Below are 12,477 nucleotides of genomic sequence, written 5' to 3'. Positions count from 1 at the left end.
AATATTTACTGGTACATAGTATACATTTAATTTAGATTTACCTGATGATTTATAAGGTTGAGGATTTATTCATATGTGTATTGAATCTTTTCTTTTGTGAATTTTATATTCAAATGGCTTGCCAACTTTTTGGTTGCTTTTTTTTTTTTCTTTTTTATGTATTTTTTTAGTATGGTTACTAGAAATGTTCTTTTTAATTTTTTTTTTAAATTCCAGTTCAGTGAACATGCAGTGTTATATTAATTTCAGGTGTACAATAAAGTGATCAGCAACCCTATACATTACTCAGTGCTCCTCACAATAAGTTTTCTCTTAATCCCCTTTACCTACTTCACCCATTCCCCCCACCTACCTCCCCTCTGGTAGCCATCAGTTTGTTCTCTATAGCTAAGTGTCTGTTTACTGGTTTGTCTCCTTTTTTCTTTGTTTGTTTTGTTTCTTAAATTCCACACATGAGTTAAATCATGTGGGATTTGTCTTTCTCAACTGACTTATATCACTTAGCATTATACCCTCTAGGTCTGTCCATGTTGTTGCAAATAGCAAGATTTCTTTCTTTTAGTGGCTGAGTAATATTCCTGTGTGTGTGTCTGTGTGTGTGCATCTGTGTGTGTGTGTGCATGTGCACATGTGCACGTGTACTTGCCACATCTTTATCCATTCATCTATAGATGGACACTTGGGTTGCTTCCATAATTTGACTTTTATAAATAATGCTGCATTAAACATCGGGGTGCATATATCTTTTTGACTTAGTGTTTTCATATTCTTTGGATAAATACCTGTGGTAAGTCTATTTTTAATTTTGTGAGAAACTTCCATACTGTTATCCACAGTGGTTGCATTAGTTTGCATTCCCACCAACAGTGCAAGAGGGTTCCTTTTTCTCCACAACCTTGCCAACACTTGTTTCCTGTGTTTTTGATTTTAACCATTCTGACAGGTGTGAGGTGATATCTTATTGTGGTTTTGATTTACATTTCCCAGATTATTAGTGATGTTGAGCATCTTTTTTTGTGTCTGTTGGCCATCTGTATGTCTTCTTTAGAGAAATATCTGTTCATTTCTTCTTCTTCTTCTTCTTCCTCCTCTTCTTCCTCCTCCTCCTCTTCCTCCTCCTCCTCCTCCTCTTCTTCTTCTTCTTCTTCTTCTTCTTCTTCTTCTTCTTCTTCTTTTATTTGGGTTATTTGGGAGTGCCTGGGTGGCTCAGTCGGTTGGGCCTCCGACTTCGGCTCAGGTCATATCTCGCAGTCAGTGAGTTCAAGCCCTGCGTCGGGCTCTGTGCTGACAGCTCAGAGCCTGGAGCCTGTTTCAGATTCTGTGTCTCCCTCTCTCTCTGACCCTCCCCCGTTCATGCTTTGTCTCTCTCTCTGTCTCAAAAATAAATAAATGTTAAAAAAAATTATTTGGGTTATTTGGTATTGAGTTGTATAAGTTTTTTGTATATTTTGGGTACTACCCCTTATCAGATATGTCATTTCCAAATATCTTCTCCCATTCACTAGATTGTCTTCTAGCTTTCTTGTTTCCTTTGCTCTTCAGAAGCATTTTATTTTGATATAGCCCCAGTAGTTTATTTTGATTTTGTTTCCTTTTCCTTAGGAGACCTATCTAGAAAAATGTTGCTATGCCTAACATCAGAGACATTGCTGCCTGTGCTCTCTTCCAGGGTTTTTTATGGTTTCAGGTATTATATTTAAGTTTTTAATCCATTTTGAGTTTATTTTGTGTATGGTGAAAGAAAGTCGTCCAGTTTTATTCTTTTGCATGTAGGCCATTTTTCTTAACAGTGTTTGTTGAAGAGAGTATCTTTTTTCCATTAAGTATTCTTGCCTCCTTTGTCAAACACATGGGTTTATTTCTGGGCTGTCTTCTATTCCATTGATTTATGTATTTGTCTTTGTGCCAGTCCCTTACTGTTTTGATTACTCTATCTTTGTAATATATCTTAAAATCTGGGAGTGTGATACCTCCAGTATTCTTATTTTTCAAGATCAATCTGGTTGTTCAGGGTATTTTATGGTCCCATACCATTTTTAGGATTCTTTGTTCTAGTCTGTGAAAAATGCTGTTGATATTTTCGTAGGGATTGAATTAAATCTGTAGATTGCATTGGGTAGTATGACATTTTAACAATATTCATTCTCCCAATCCATGAACATGGAATATCCTTACACTAGTTTGTCATCTTCAATTTATTTCATCAGTGTTTATAGTTTCAGAATATAAACTTTCACCTTCTTGGTTTAGTTTATCCCTAGGTATTATATTATATTTGGTGCAATTTAAACCTGATTGTTTTCTCAATTTCTTTTTCTGCTACTTCATTATTAGTGTATAGTATTGCAACAGATTTCTCTATATTGATTTTGTATCCTGAAACCTTATTGAATTCATTTATCAGTACTGGTAGTTTTTTGGTGGAGTTTTTAGAGTTTTCTATAGATAGTATCATGTCGTCAGCAAATACTCAAAAGTTTTATTTTTTCCTTACCAATTTGGATGCCTTTTATTTCTTTTTCTTCTCTGATTGCTGTGGCTAGGATTTCCAGTACTGTGTTTAATACAAATGGTGAGAGTGGACATCCTTATCTCTTCCTGATCTTAGGGGAAAAGCTCTCAGTTTTTCACTATTGATTTTGGTATTAGTTGTGGTCTTTTCATATATGGCCTTTATTATTTGGGGGGAGGGCTTTATTATGTTGAGGTAAGATCCCTCTAAACCCACATTGTTGAGAGTTTTTATCATGAGTGGGTGGTGCATTTTGTCTGATGCTTTTTCTGCATCTATTGAAATGATCATGTTTTTTTTTCTTATTAAAATGGTGTATTATGTTGATTAATTTGTGAATATTGAGCCACCCTTGCATCCCTGGAATAAATCCCTCTGGATCATTGTGAATGATTATTTTAAATGCGTTGTTGGATTTGATTTGCTAATATTTTGTTGAGAATTTTACATCTATATTCATCAGGCATATTTACATATATTCCTCTTTTTTTGGTATAGTTTTTATCTAGTTTTGCTATCAGGGAAATGCTGGCCTCATAGAATGACTTTGGAATAAATTTTGGTTGTTTTTTTTCTTATTGATTTGTAGGGTTTTAAAATATATTTGATGTATAGGTACTTTTTTGGTTTTACGTATTGTAAATAATTTCTTCTGCTCTGTGGTTCATTCTCTGTTGTCTCTTAATGGTGTATTTTATTGCACAGAAATTTCTAAAGTTAATGTCTGATTTAATATTCTTTTCCTTTATTCTTAGTTATTTGATTGTTTCAGAAAGTCTTTGCCTTCATGGAAATAATTATCATGTTTTTCCATATCTTCTGTGACTAAGTCAGTATAGGATGTTTATTATTGTCTGTTTTGTGTTATTGTTTACCTTTATATATACATCAAAATACACCTAGAATTTATTTGCATGTAAAATACATTGTGGGAATCAGGTTTACTCCTTTTTCTTTAAAAAAATTTATTTAAGTTTTATTTATTTGAGAGAGAGAGAAAGAGAGAGAGCATGAGCAGGGGAGAAGCAGAGAGAGAGAGAATCTCAGGTAGGCTCCATGCTGTCAGTGTGGAGCCCAATGCAGGGCTCAAACTCATGAACTGTGATCAGAATGTTAAATGACATGAATCAGTGTCCATTTTTAAGTGGATCTTTAAGTTATTTATTTACTTTTGTGACTGCTTTAACTGGTTCATAGTTATAGAGTTCTTCATTTCAAGATGTGTGTGTCTAGTTTCACTGAAATTTCACAGTGGGTGCTTATAGAAGTGTGTTGCCTTTCCACTTGTAATAATTAAAGAGCAGGATCTTGAATTTGATGATGACTTAGATATTAACCTTTGCATTAGTTGATAGACACATTAGCAGTGAAATGGAGAACATTTTGCAAGTTGATACAAAGAAAACCAGAATAACATTAAGTTTCAAAAAGATGTCATTGGTTTGACAGTGAAAATACATATTTGAAATCTTATTTTTAAGAGGTGTGTTGGAAACAAACAAACAAAAAATCTCACAGTCTTTTTATGGATTTTTCCTGTTTCTTATTTTTAAGAATTAAATTTAAGACTACTTACTGCAAAAGATATTGCCATGAACATAGCTGTTGGTTTACCTGAAGCACATGCCCTTAACATGCTAAACACAAGGCAGTTATTTAAAGGATGTGTGAATCTTCAGTTCTTATTGTGACATATGTGAAAAATGATTGATGGTCAGGAAGATTAATAGAGCAAAACAAATTCTTACACAGTTTCTTCAGGGTACCATCTAAATGTAGAAACAGGAATAGGCAAAGATGAAATGGTATAATAGAATGATGTATGACATTTATATGTCAAGAGAACAGTGTTAACCTGTACTTGTTTATCACATATTTGCTAGTTTGCTTACAGATAAATATGCCTTGTCTTATTTGTAATTTATTAATCTAGAAATTGGTCAGTTCTAGTTAAAATACATATATTGGGAAATATTTTTAGCACTTATTAGGTTTATAGAGATTACTGTTGTGCTATTTATAAGAAAATATTTCAACATTGTTCTAAACCAGTGCTGAGAGAACTTTATGGGATGAAAATGTTCTCAGTGTTTTCCATTATAGTGTTTACTGGAAACACATGGCTATTGAGCACTTGGCATGTGACAAGTGCAATTGAGGAAATGCATTGTTAAAATTTTATTTAATTTTAGTTAATGTAAATTTCACATTAAATGTCTACATGTGGCTGATTAGCATAGTCAACAGCATGCTGTTTTACATTTATCTGAGTTAAAACATGTTAAAATACTTAGAACAGTCTTTTTTAGATAATCAGTACTTATCATTTGTTGCTATTGTTATTAACATTATTATCTGCTTGTAGTATATTTTGGGAAATAGGTTGGTCACATGAATCCAGTTAACAAGATATTGTCTTAAATATTTGTGCACTAAAAGCTCTAAGAATCTGTCAGCAGTACTCTTTGGTATCCATTCTCCTGACATCCACTGGCTTAAAAAAAAATGGTTTCATTGGATTCTCTGGTGTGAAATTTGAGATCTTTTCATGATTTAAAAGCTGAATTATATAAATTGTGAACTCTCTATACTTCTTGTTCTTTCTTTCTCTATTTTCTTATTTCTTTTATATTTTTAAAATCACAACGGGGAAGATTTGGATTTACATCAGTAAGTTAGAGGAAGAACAATGCAAATAAAAATAAGTTTTTTATTTCTGAATCTCACATTAAATGATGAAAACAACATAAGCACATACTTCTTCTATCTACTGGATAAGAAAAATCAGTTTTGTTCTTTAAGTTTCATAGAATTGCAATATTTATTTATTTATTAATGTTTATTTACCTTGAGAGAGAGTGTGTGAGCTATCGGGGAGGGGCAGAGAGAGGGAGAGAGAGAATCCCAAGCAGGTCCACGTTGTTAGCACAGGCCCCATGCAGGGCTTGAACTCACCAACCAGAGATGGTGACCTGAGCTGAGATCAGGAATTAGACACTGAACCGCCACTCAGGTGCCCCTGCCATATGTATTTATAAGACCACACAAAATGTTTGATTTAAACATTTTAAGGGGCACATAACTTGCACCTGAAGATAATTTTAACTAAGAATACCCTCATTTCTAGTCTGTTTATTTTCTGTTGTTATCCTCAGTTTGGAGCTACCTCAATATGAGGTCATGAATTCCCTTAATATTCCTGTGAAACAAGCCAATTTAATTTGGATAATCATTGCTATTATCTTTTTTTTTAATTGCACTTTTACTGCATTTTTCATGTAGTAGCCTTGAGGTCCTTTACAAAACCATATTTAGATTTTAACCTTCTGCTGTTCTATAAGCTTAGGCAAAGATCCTGAATGTAACTGGCTGATAGTTTTAAGCTACAATAAATGCAGCTTCCCAAAATGCTTATGTCCCACAATGCCAGAGGCCAGACTTCAACAACAAGAATAACTGATCCTCTTTTGTGTGAAGTTTTCTAGGACCAGAAATTGTGATGTCAGTAGGAAAGCAGCAGTTAGGAAAAGATATTCATAGAGAGCACAACTAGAATATAGTTAATGGGCTTCAAAAAATTAACTGGGATAAAATTTGAAATTTATTGCAAGGCTGATCAACAATAATATGTATTTTTTCCAGTGTATTCTCACAAAAGGCACTAATGTTGGTAGTACAACTTACACTGAATACAACTGACCTTATTTAGAACAGATGCTGATGGTTGCTTACTTCCTGGCTGTGTCCCCTTGATCCTAACTGTCCTCTGATTTTGTTCAAGGATCTACCTTCATATACTTGTCAGTGAGCTTCATAGGTCTATTCTCAGCCTACAGGTGAAGGGTGTCAGCCAGCCATGTTGGCCTCATCACCTTTGAAGAGGTTGACTTGGCATGGGCTCCATGTCTCTCCTGGCCAATAAGAGTGCTGTTTCTGGGAGTGCATCCTGAGAAGGGTTTTTTTGTTGGTAAAAAGATACAAGAAAAAAATGGGCCCTGTTCTGCCTCTGAACTTCACTGGGAATACAATAGTGATGCAGCTTGTGTAGCTATCATCTAACCTGTCAGGGAGCAAATTTGAGAACATAGCCTATGAACTGAAACTTGTAAATAACCAGAGTCCTTGCTAAAAGCATGGAGCTCTTGCAATAACCAATCAAAAGAAGTGTTCTCCCAATTTCCCGGTTTTGTGCATAATAATTGCCACATTATTTAAACCATAGGAGTAGGGATTTTCAGTTTCTTGTGGTCCAAAGTTTCATAACTCATATATTTCAGTATTATTTTTATGTTTAAATGAAGATAGGTGTTAATAATTATTTGAATAAAGGCAAGTTTAGGATGATAATTTCACATTTTTTTTCCAGATACAGAAATATCTTTTACTCATGGTTATCTGGATTAGGATTACTATGATCTGTCCATGCCTGCTAGCTTGTATGCTGAATTAGTTCACCTTTTTGTTTCTAAGTTCTATCTCATATAAATAAGAATTTTAAAACTTATTTAATATTCAGGATATAAAGCAATTTGATTTGTGTTTTTTTAAATGACCATGATAAAAATCAAAGGAAAACAAGAACATCAATTAGAACATTTTATTAAAATATTCAGATGTATAATGAACTTAAGGTTCTGATTCAGATGCCATGAAAACATTTAATATATTCAGTAAGAAAATTTATTTGTAAATGTAATAATTAGTATTCTGAATCCCTTCTATTTCTACTATTGCATAAGATGAGTTTCCATCAGATTTCACAGACTAGAATTTTCTATAAACTACATACCCTAGATCATACTTGATCTTGATGGTACTATTTCAGATGATTAGATATGGTCTCCAGGCATCCTGATGTTGTGCCATATAACGGGTTTGAGAAGGAGTATACAGAACTCTAAAGAAAAACACATTGAAAAGGTTAGGATTTTAGGCATTAAAATAACAGACCTCTTTCTAGATCATGCAGAATGAAGTGAGCATTCCTGACTCTCTCCCTAGTACCTTTAGTCCACACTGCCTGCACTGTTGACAGGCCTAATGTTGGTGTGTGTATCCAAGGCCATTGGGGCCTAGGACTGCCTTATCCTCACCTCTGGTGAGACAGGGGAGTGCAGTGGCCAGAATCTTGACTCTTTCTAGGGTGCTGGTTTCTCTAAGTCTGCTGTATTGATCACAGTTGAGTTAAACAAAACAAAAAAAATACACAACCACTACCACCGCCAACAACAAAAAACCCCAGCTTTTAGTTGAGAGACTTACAGTTTACAGAATATATTAGGAAACCTAAAATGTGGAGTTTTTTTTTAGGACAGACACCTTGATTTCTTCAACAAATAAATCACAAAGAAAACATGAGAGAGAAAGAAAATGGAACCTAGAGGTTAAGAGTCTTAGGAAACATACCTGTCAATTTGGATGTATATACCATATATCTATCCTGATTTTAAAAATACAGCAACAACAGCAGTTGAACATTGAATATTTGATGTTATCAAGGAATTATTATTAAATGTTTACCTGTGATATTATGGTCATATTTTTTAAAAGTCTTTGTTCCTTAATGGTACAACTGAAGTCTTTACATGTGAAATTAAATGATATCTGGGATTTGCTTAAAAATACTCTGGTTGACACCAAGTGAGCCCTAATGTAAATTATGGACTCTGGATGATATGGAGATACAGATTTGTCTATGTAACAAATGTACCACCTCTGGTGCAGGATGTTGATAATGGGATAGGCCGTGTGTGTGTGTGAGGCGGGGGAGGGGATATATGAGAGCTCTGTGTGCCCTCTGCTCAATTTTGCTATGAACCTAAAACAGCTCTAAACAAAACAAAGTCTTAAGGAAAAAAAAAAAAAAAGCAAACCACCATCACCACTCTGATGTGTAGTGGGAATGGGTAGCAGTAGAGGTGAAACAAGAATGACCATGGGTTGGCAATTACTGAAGTTGGGTGATGGATATACAGCATTTCATTATACTATTCTCTCTCTATATGAGGATATGAGAATGTTCTCTGAGTTTTTAGAGGAGTATTTTGGAGAAATCAATTTCACTGTTACAAAGTCAGGAAAGGTACATTTGGTTTAAAATAAAGTTATTGTTTCTGAAACAACAGAAATCAAAGCAGCAACAAAGTTCAAGAACTGTGACAAATTTCTTCTCTAGCCTTTCTTAATGGAAAGGAAAAAAATGTGAAAGAGGAATTGTTTTTGATTAAGGATAGAGAAAAGGAAATTGTTTCCAAGGTTCTCGAGAGTCACTGACTGCACTCATATGCATACATAGTAGAGTATTGAAAGCACCTTGAAGGGTGGGTCTTTGATATGAACCCCCACCTGTGTGCCAGAGAAGCCTTTCTCAATAGAAAGAAAAAGATGTACAACACCTTCCTAGCAGCTTTTTAATTACTACAAGTTTATAAGATATTAATATAAAAATGCTAAATTTAAAAGACTACATTTTATTTCTTATATCATTTATATCTTTCAGATACTAAATGTTAAAGATTTAAAAAAAGTAAATTTTCCTTCCTTTTCTAAAAATGAAGTAGCTTTGTGTTATGCGTATCTACTTTGCCAAGAAGATAAATTACATTAGGCCTCTTAAATATCCATTTATTTATTCGTTGAGGGGCTACATTTTAAATTTTGCTGTGTCTTGATTGACTTGACGTACCATCCAAATTAATTCTCTCTGTGCTCTGTGAAATATCTTCTTGTTTTCATTCCTACCAAACAATACTAAAAGTATGTACGACATCATTAGTAAATAAAACACACAAAAAAGTCAAGTGTTGTGTTAACCTTCAGCCATATCAACCAACTCTCCAGAACTACTAGAAACTGTCTGATCTGGCACCTTGTTACTCATTTCAGTAATGGTAACGACTGTTCATGGCTTATTTTCATTTAAAAAAAATAGGGGGGGGGGGAATCAACACTTTGTTTTCTATATGCTCACTTTGACAAGAGAATGAATCAGATATATTTCTAAAATCGGATGTAAGGAGGTTTTCGTAGATAAGAAGTGACATGTCAGGCTAATCCTATTTTATACCCAAATGAATGCTCATATTATCTACTTAAAGAGATGAAAAAGATTTTATTGCCCATTTTCTCTCTAGACTACTTATTGCACTAGATAAGGAATGACCCTAAAAAGGCCCAAGAAAGATGTAATACACTTTAATTTTTCCTTTAGTCTTCTGAGTTATCAGGTAATAGCCTTTTACTGCTCACACCTAAATTTAAAGGGAGCACAGAATGCCATCCTCCCTTTTGTCTTTGGGAATAGAATACAAAGAACAGTCAATAAAGAGTTACTACGTGTAGCTGACTGATACTCTGGGTTAAACTGATATTTTCCAGATTTGTCAGCTCTCGTTGAGTATGAATAGTGACCACAAAGCCACTTAACAGTGAACTGACTTTACAAGCAGACTGAATCTGTCCTGGAATGGAAAATTCTCACTGCGCATTTAGAGCAACTGAAATTCCTTCCCATTTCCAATGAACTGACTCTGCTAAAACATTCCTCTTAGCCATGATGTGGAAACATGTCCAGATGACCCTGTGTGTGTGTGTGTGTGTGTGTTTCTGCTTCTGAAACAATACAGTTCACCATTAGCACTTACCTCCGTTTTCTCTGGGTCCCTCCAGTTCCCATAAACTGGATTAACAAATGCTTGGTTAACACTTGCTTTAGTTTTCCTTAAAGCACACAGGGGCATTAAAAGAAAAGAAGAAGAAGAAGAAGAAGAAGAAGAAGAAGTATTAAATGTAGCACCGTCCTTTTTCAGGTTATTATCTGATAGACATATTTGAGAGACACATTGTCTAAACAGCATACTTATTTTTATGAATGTATTATCATAAGTAAAGTTCTTTTTTTTTCTTTTTCTTTTTTTTTTTTAAGGACACCAAGGCAACCACATTCTTGAAAGCAAATGTAATTTGAACTCTGGATATTTAGATCCAAATAAACACAGGCAAATAAAAAGTGGCATAAATCAGTATTAAAGTTGATTTCTTAAAATGTTACTCAAGTAATACAAAGGATACAACATTAAAAAGTGCTGCCTATACGGAAAGGCCACCTCAGACTTCAAAAGTACCAAACCACCACCAAAAAAAAAAAAAAAAGTACCAAACCACCAAATCCTGAGGACTATTTTTCATGACAGTGTCTGTTACAAAGATCTATAGCAATGAGTCAGTGTTTAACATTTTAAATAGTAAATGGAAATATGAGTGTTTTGAAGAGTTCTTAATGTTAGTGTTTTTTCTTTAATGAATCATAAGAAATATGTGTTTGATAATGTCCTTGATAATCTCACATAGTGGTCTAGGTCTGCTTAATTTACTCTAACTGCACTCCTAATGATCACTTTCTTTTTATTCTTAATTATTTAAGGGTCAGTAGACTTATTAGAAGACAACAAGCCCTGGAATAGTTGGCCACAACTGGAATAAAAAATGTATTCATGACAAGAACAAAAAAATATAACCAGATAACTAAAGATACTTCATTAAAGATTTCTGGAACGATCCCATACATGGCATACACACACACACACACACACACACACACACACACACACACAAAATGGAGAATGGAAGACCAATTGTAGGATACTTGCCAGTGTCTTGAAGGCAGCCAGGAGGGAAAAAACAAACATATATAAATGTGTGTGTGTGTGTGTGTGTGTGTGTGTGTGTATGAATATTTTTGCCTAGTCAGGGTATAATGGCAATAAGTCTGTCAATAATATACCTGTAAATCCTAAGGGAAAAGGTTATGAAGACGAAACTCTTACTCATTTGTTTTTTCAAAAGAAATTGTCAGAGTTATAACCTCTTATTGTCATTTACCAAACCACATAATCCTCTTCTAAGAAATGACAGTATTAGTGACTCCAGCAGCCTAATCTGGGTAATAGTGTTTATTGGCAATACATTTCTCCTGTGGATTCAGTCTTCAAAGCTTCCTAATTTCCACTATTTCTATACAACTGGCTTAAATATTCAATAGCTTAACCTGTTCACACTTATTGTTTCTGTGGCTATCAATGCATAGGGACATATATACCATCTATATTTGTGGATTATTATTTGAAAGAAATAATAGAGACACTATTAAATAGTGAGGCAACAAGTATCTGTTAATTCCTTAACTGTATCAAGTGAATACTTATGAGTTGCTACAGTTAGGTTGAATAAATGGTATTTGATTCTTTGCCTTTCCCTCCTCCAAGACTAGTAAATCAAAGTTCTCAGAGTAGTAAGCTCAGTAAATGATGTAGTTAGGCACAGGCCTCAGCAGGGCTGCTTTTAGAGTTGAGACTGGGTAGGGAGTTGAAGAGAAGTTTCAAGATGCCAAAACAAAGGCTGGAGAGAGAGAACATGGGGGTAGGGAGTAACAAAACAAAATGGAAATTAGAAACTAGATAAAGATCAGACAACTGCAGACACAGCTCAGCACAGCTCAGAAAAATTAATCTCAGCTGAAATCAGGCATGGAATCAGGAAGCAAGAGGAAATCTAAACCATAGGGTTAGACAGGACAGATGATCCAAAAGCCAGGCAGACAACCGGGAACTGAAGGAATAGGCTTGGAAGTCAATTGGATAGAAGTGAGGTACAGGCAACACAAAAGATCTTGATGTGAGACCATTGTTTTTGGCTTTGCTGGGACCCCAGGTGACCTATACCAAGATTGGCAGGCAGAAGGAAGGTAAATTGATCAATCTTCCAGTCCTGTTAAATTCAGCTATGGGAGCTACTTCTGAGAGAATTTTAGGTCTTAACTAATGTTCTCTTAAAATGACAAAAGCAAAAAAAACAAAAAACAAAAAACAACTATAGGTGCCTAGCCTTTGGGGATTGGCTGACCACAAAGAAAAAAAGGTGATACTTAAGGATGTGAAGTTGTAGTAAAAGAGGAAAGGGTCACAGTA

General features: G+C 34.5%; 1 protein-coding gene across 1 annotated transcript in view; it reads right to left on the bottom strand.

Moving 5' to 3' along the window:
• Positions 1-7,169: 7,169 nt before the first annotated feature.
• MALRD1 (MAM and LDL receptor class A domain containing 1) overlaps positions 7,170-12,477 on the bottom strand; it is a 779,242-nt gene continuing 773,934 nt past the window's right edge. Inside the window, exons 39-40 of the mRNA XM_047865740.1 lie at positions 10,156-10,231; positions 7,170-7,409 (exon numbers count right to left, since the gene is read on the bottom strand). Of these exons, the coding sequence (XP_047721696.1) occupies positions 7,329-7,409; positions 10,156-10,231 (157 nt within the window). The 3' untranslated portion in view covers positions 7,170-7,328. The remainder of the gene's footprint in view (positions 7,410-10,155; positions 10,232-12,477) is intronic.

The sequence above is a fragment of the Prionailurus viverrinus genome, chromosome B4 (assembly GCF_022837055.1).
Source record: "Prionailurus viverrinus isolate Anna chromosome B4, UM_Priviv_1.0, whole genome shotgun sequence".
NCBI lineage: Eukaryota > Metazoa > Chordata > Mammalia > Carnivora > Felidae > Prionailurus > Prionailurus viverrinus.
The sequence above is the reverse complement of the archived record's forward strand: the minus strand, read 5'-3'. Positions and strand labels throughout refer to the sequence as shown.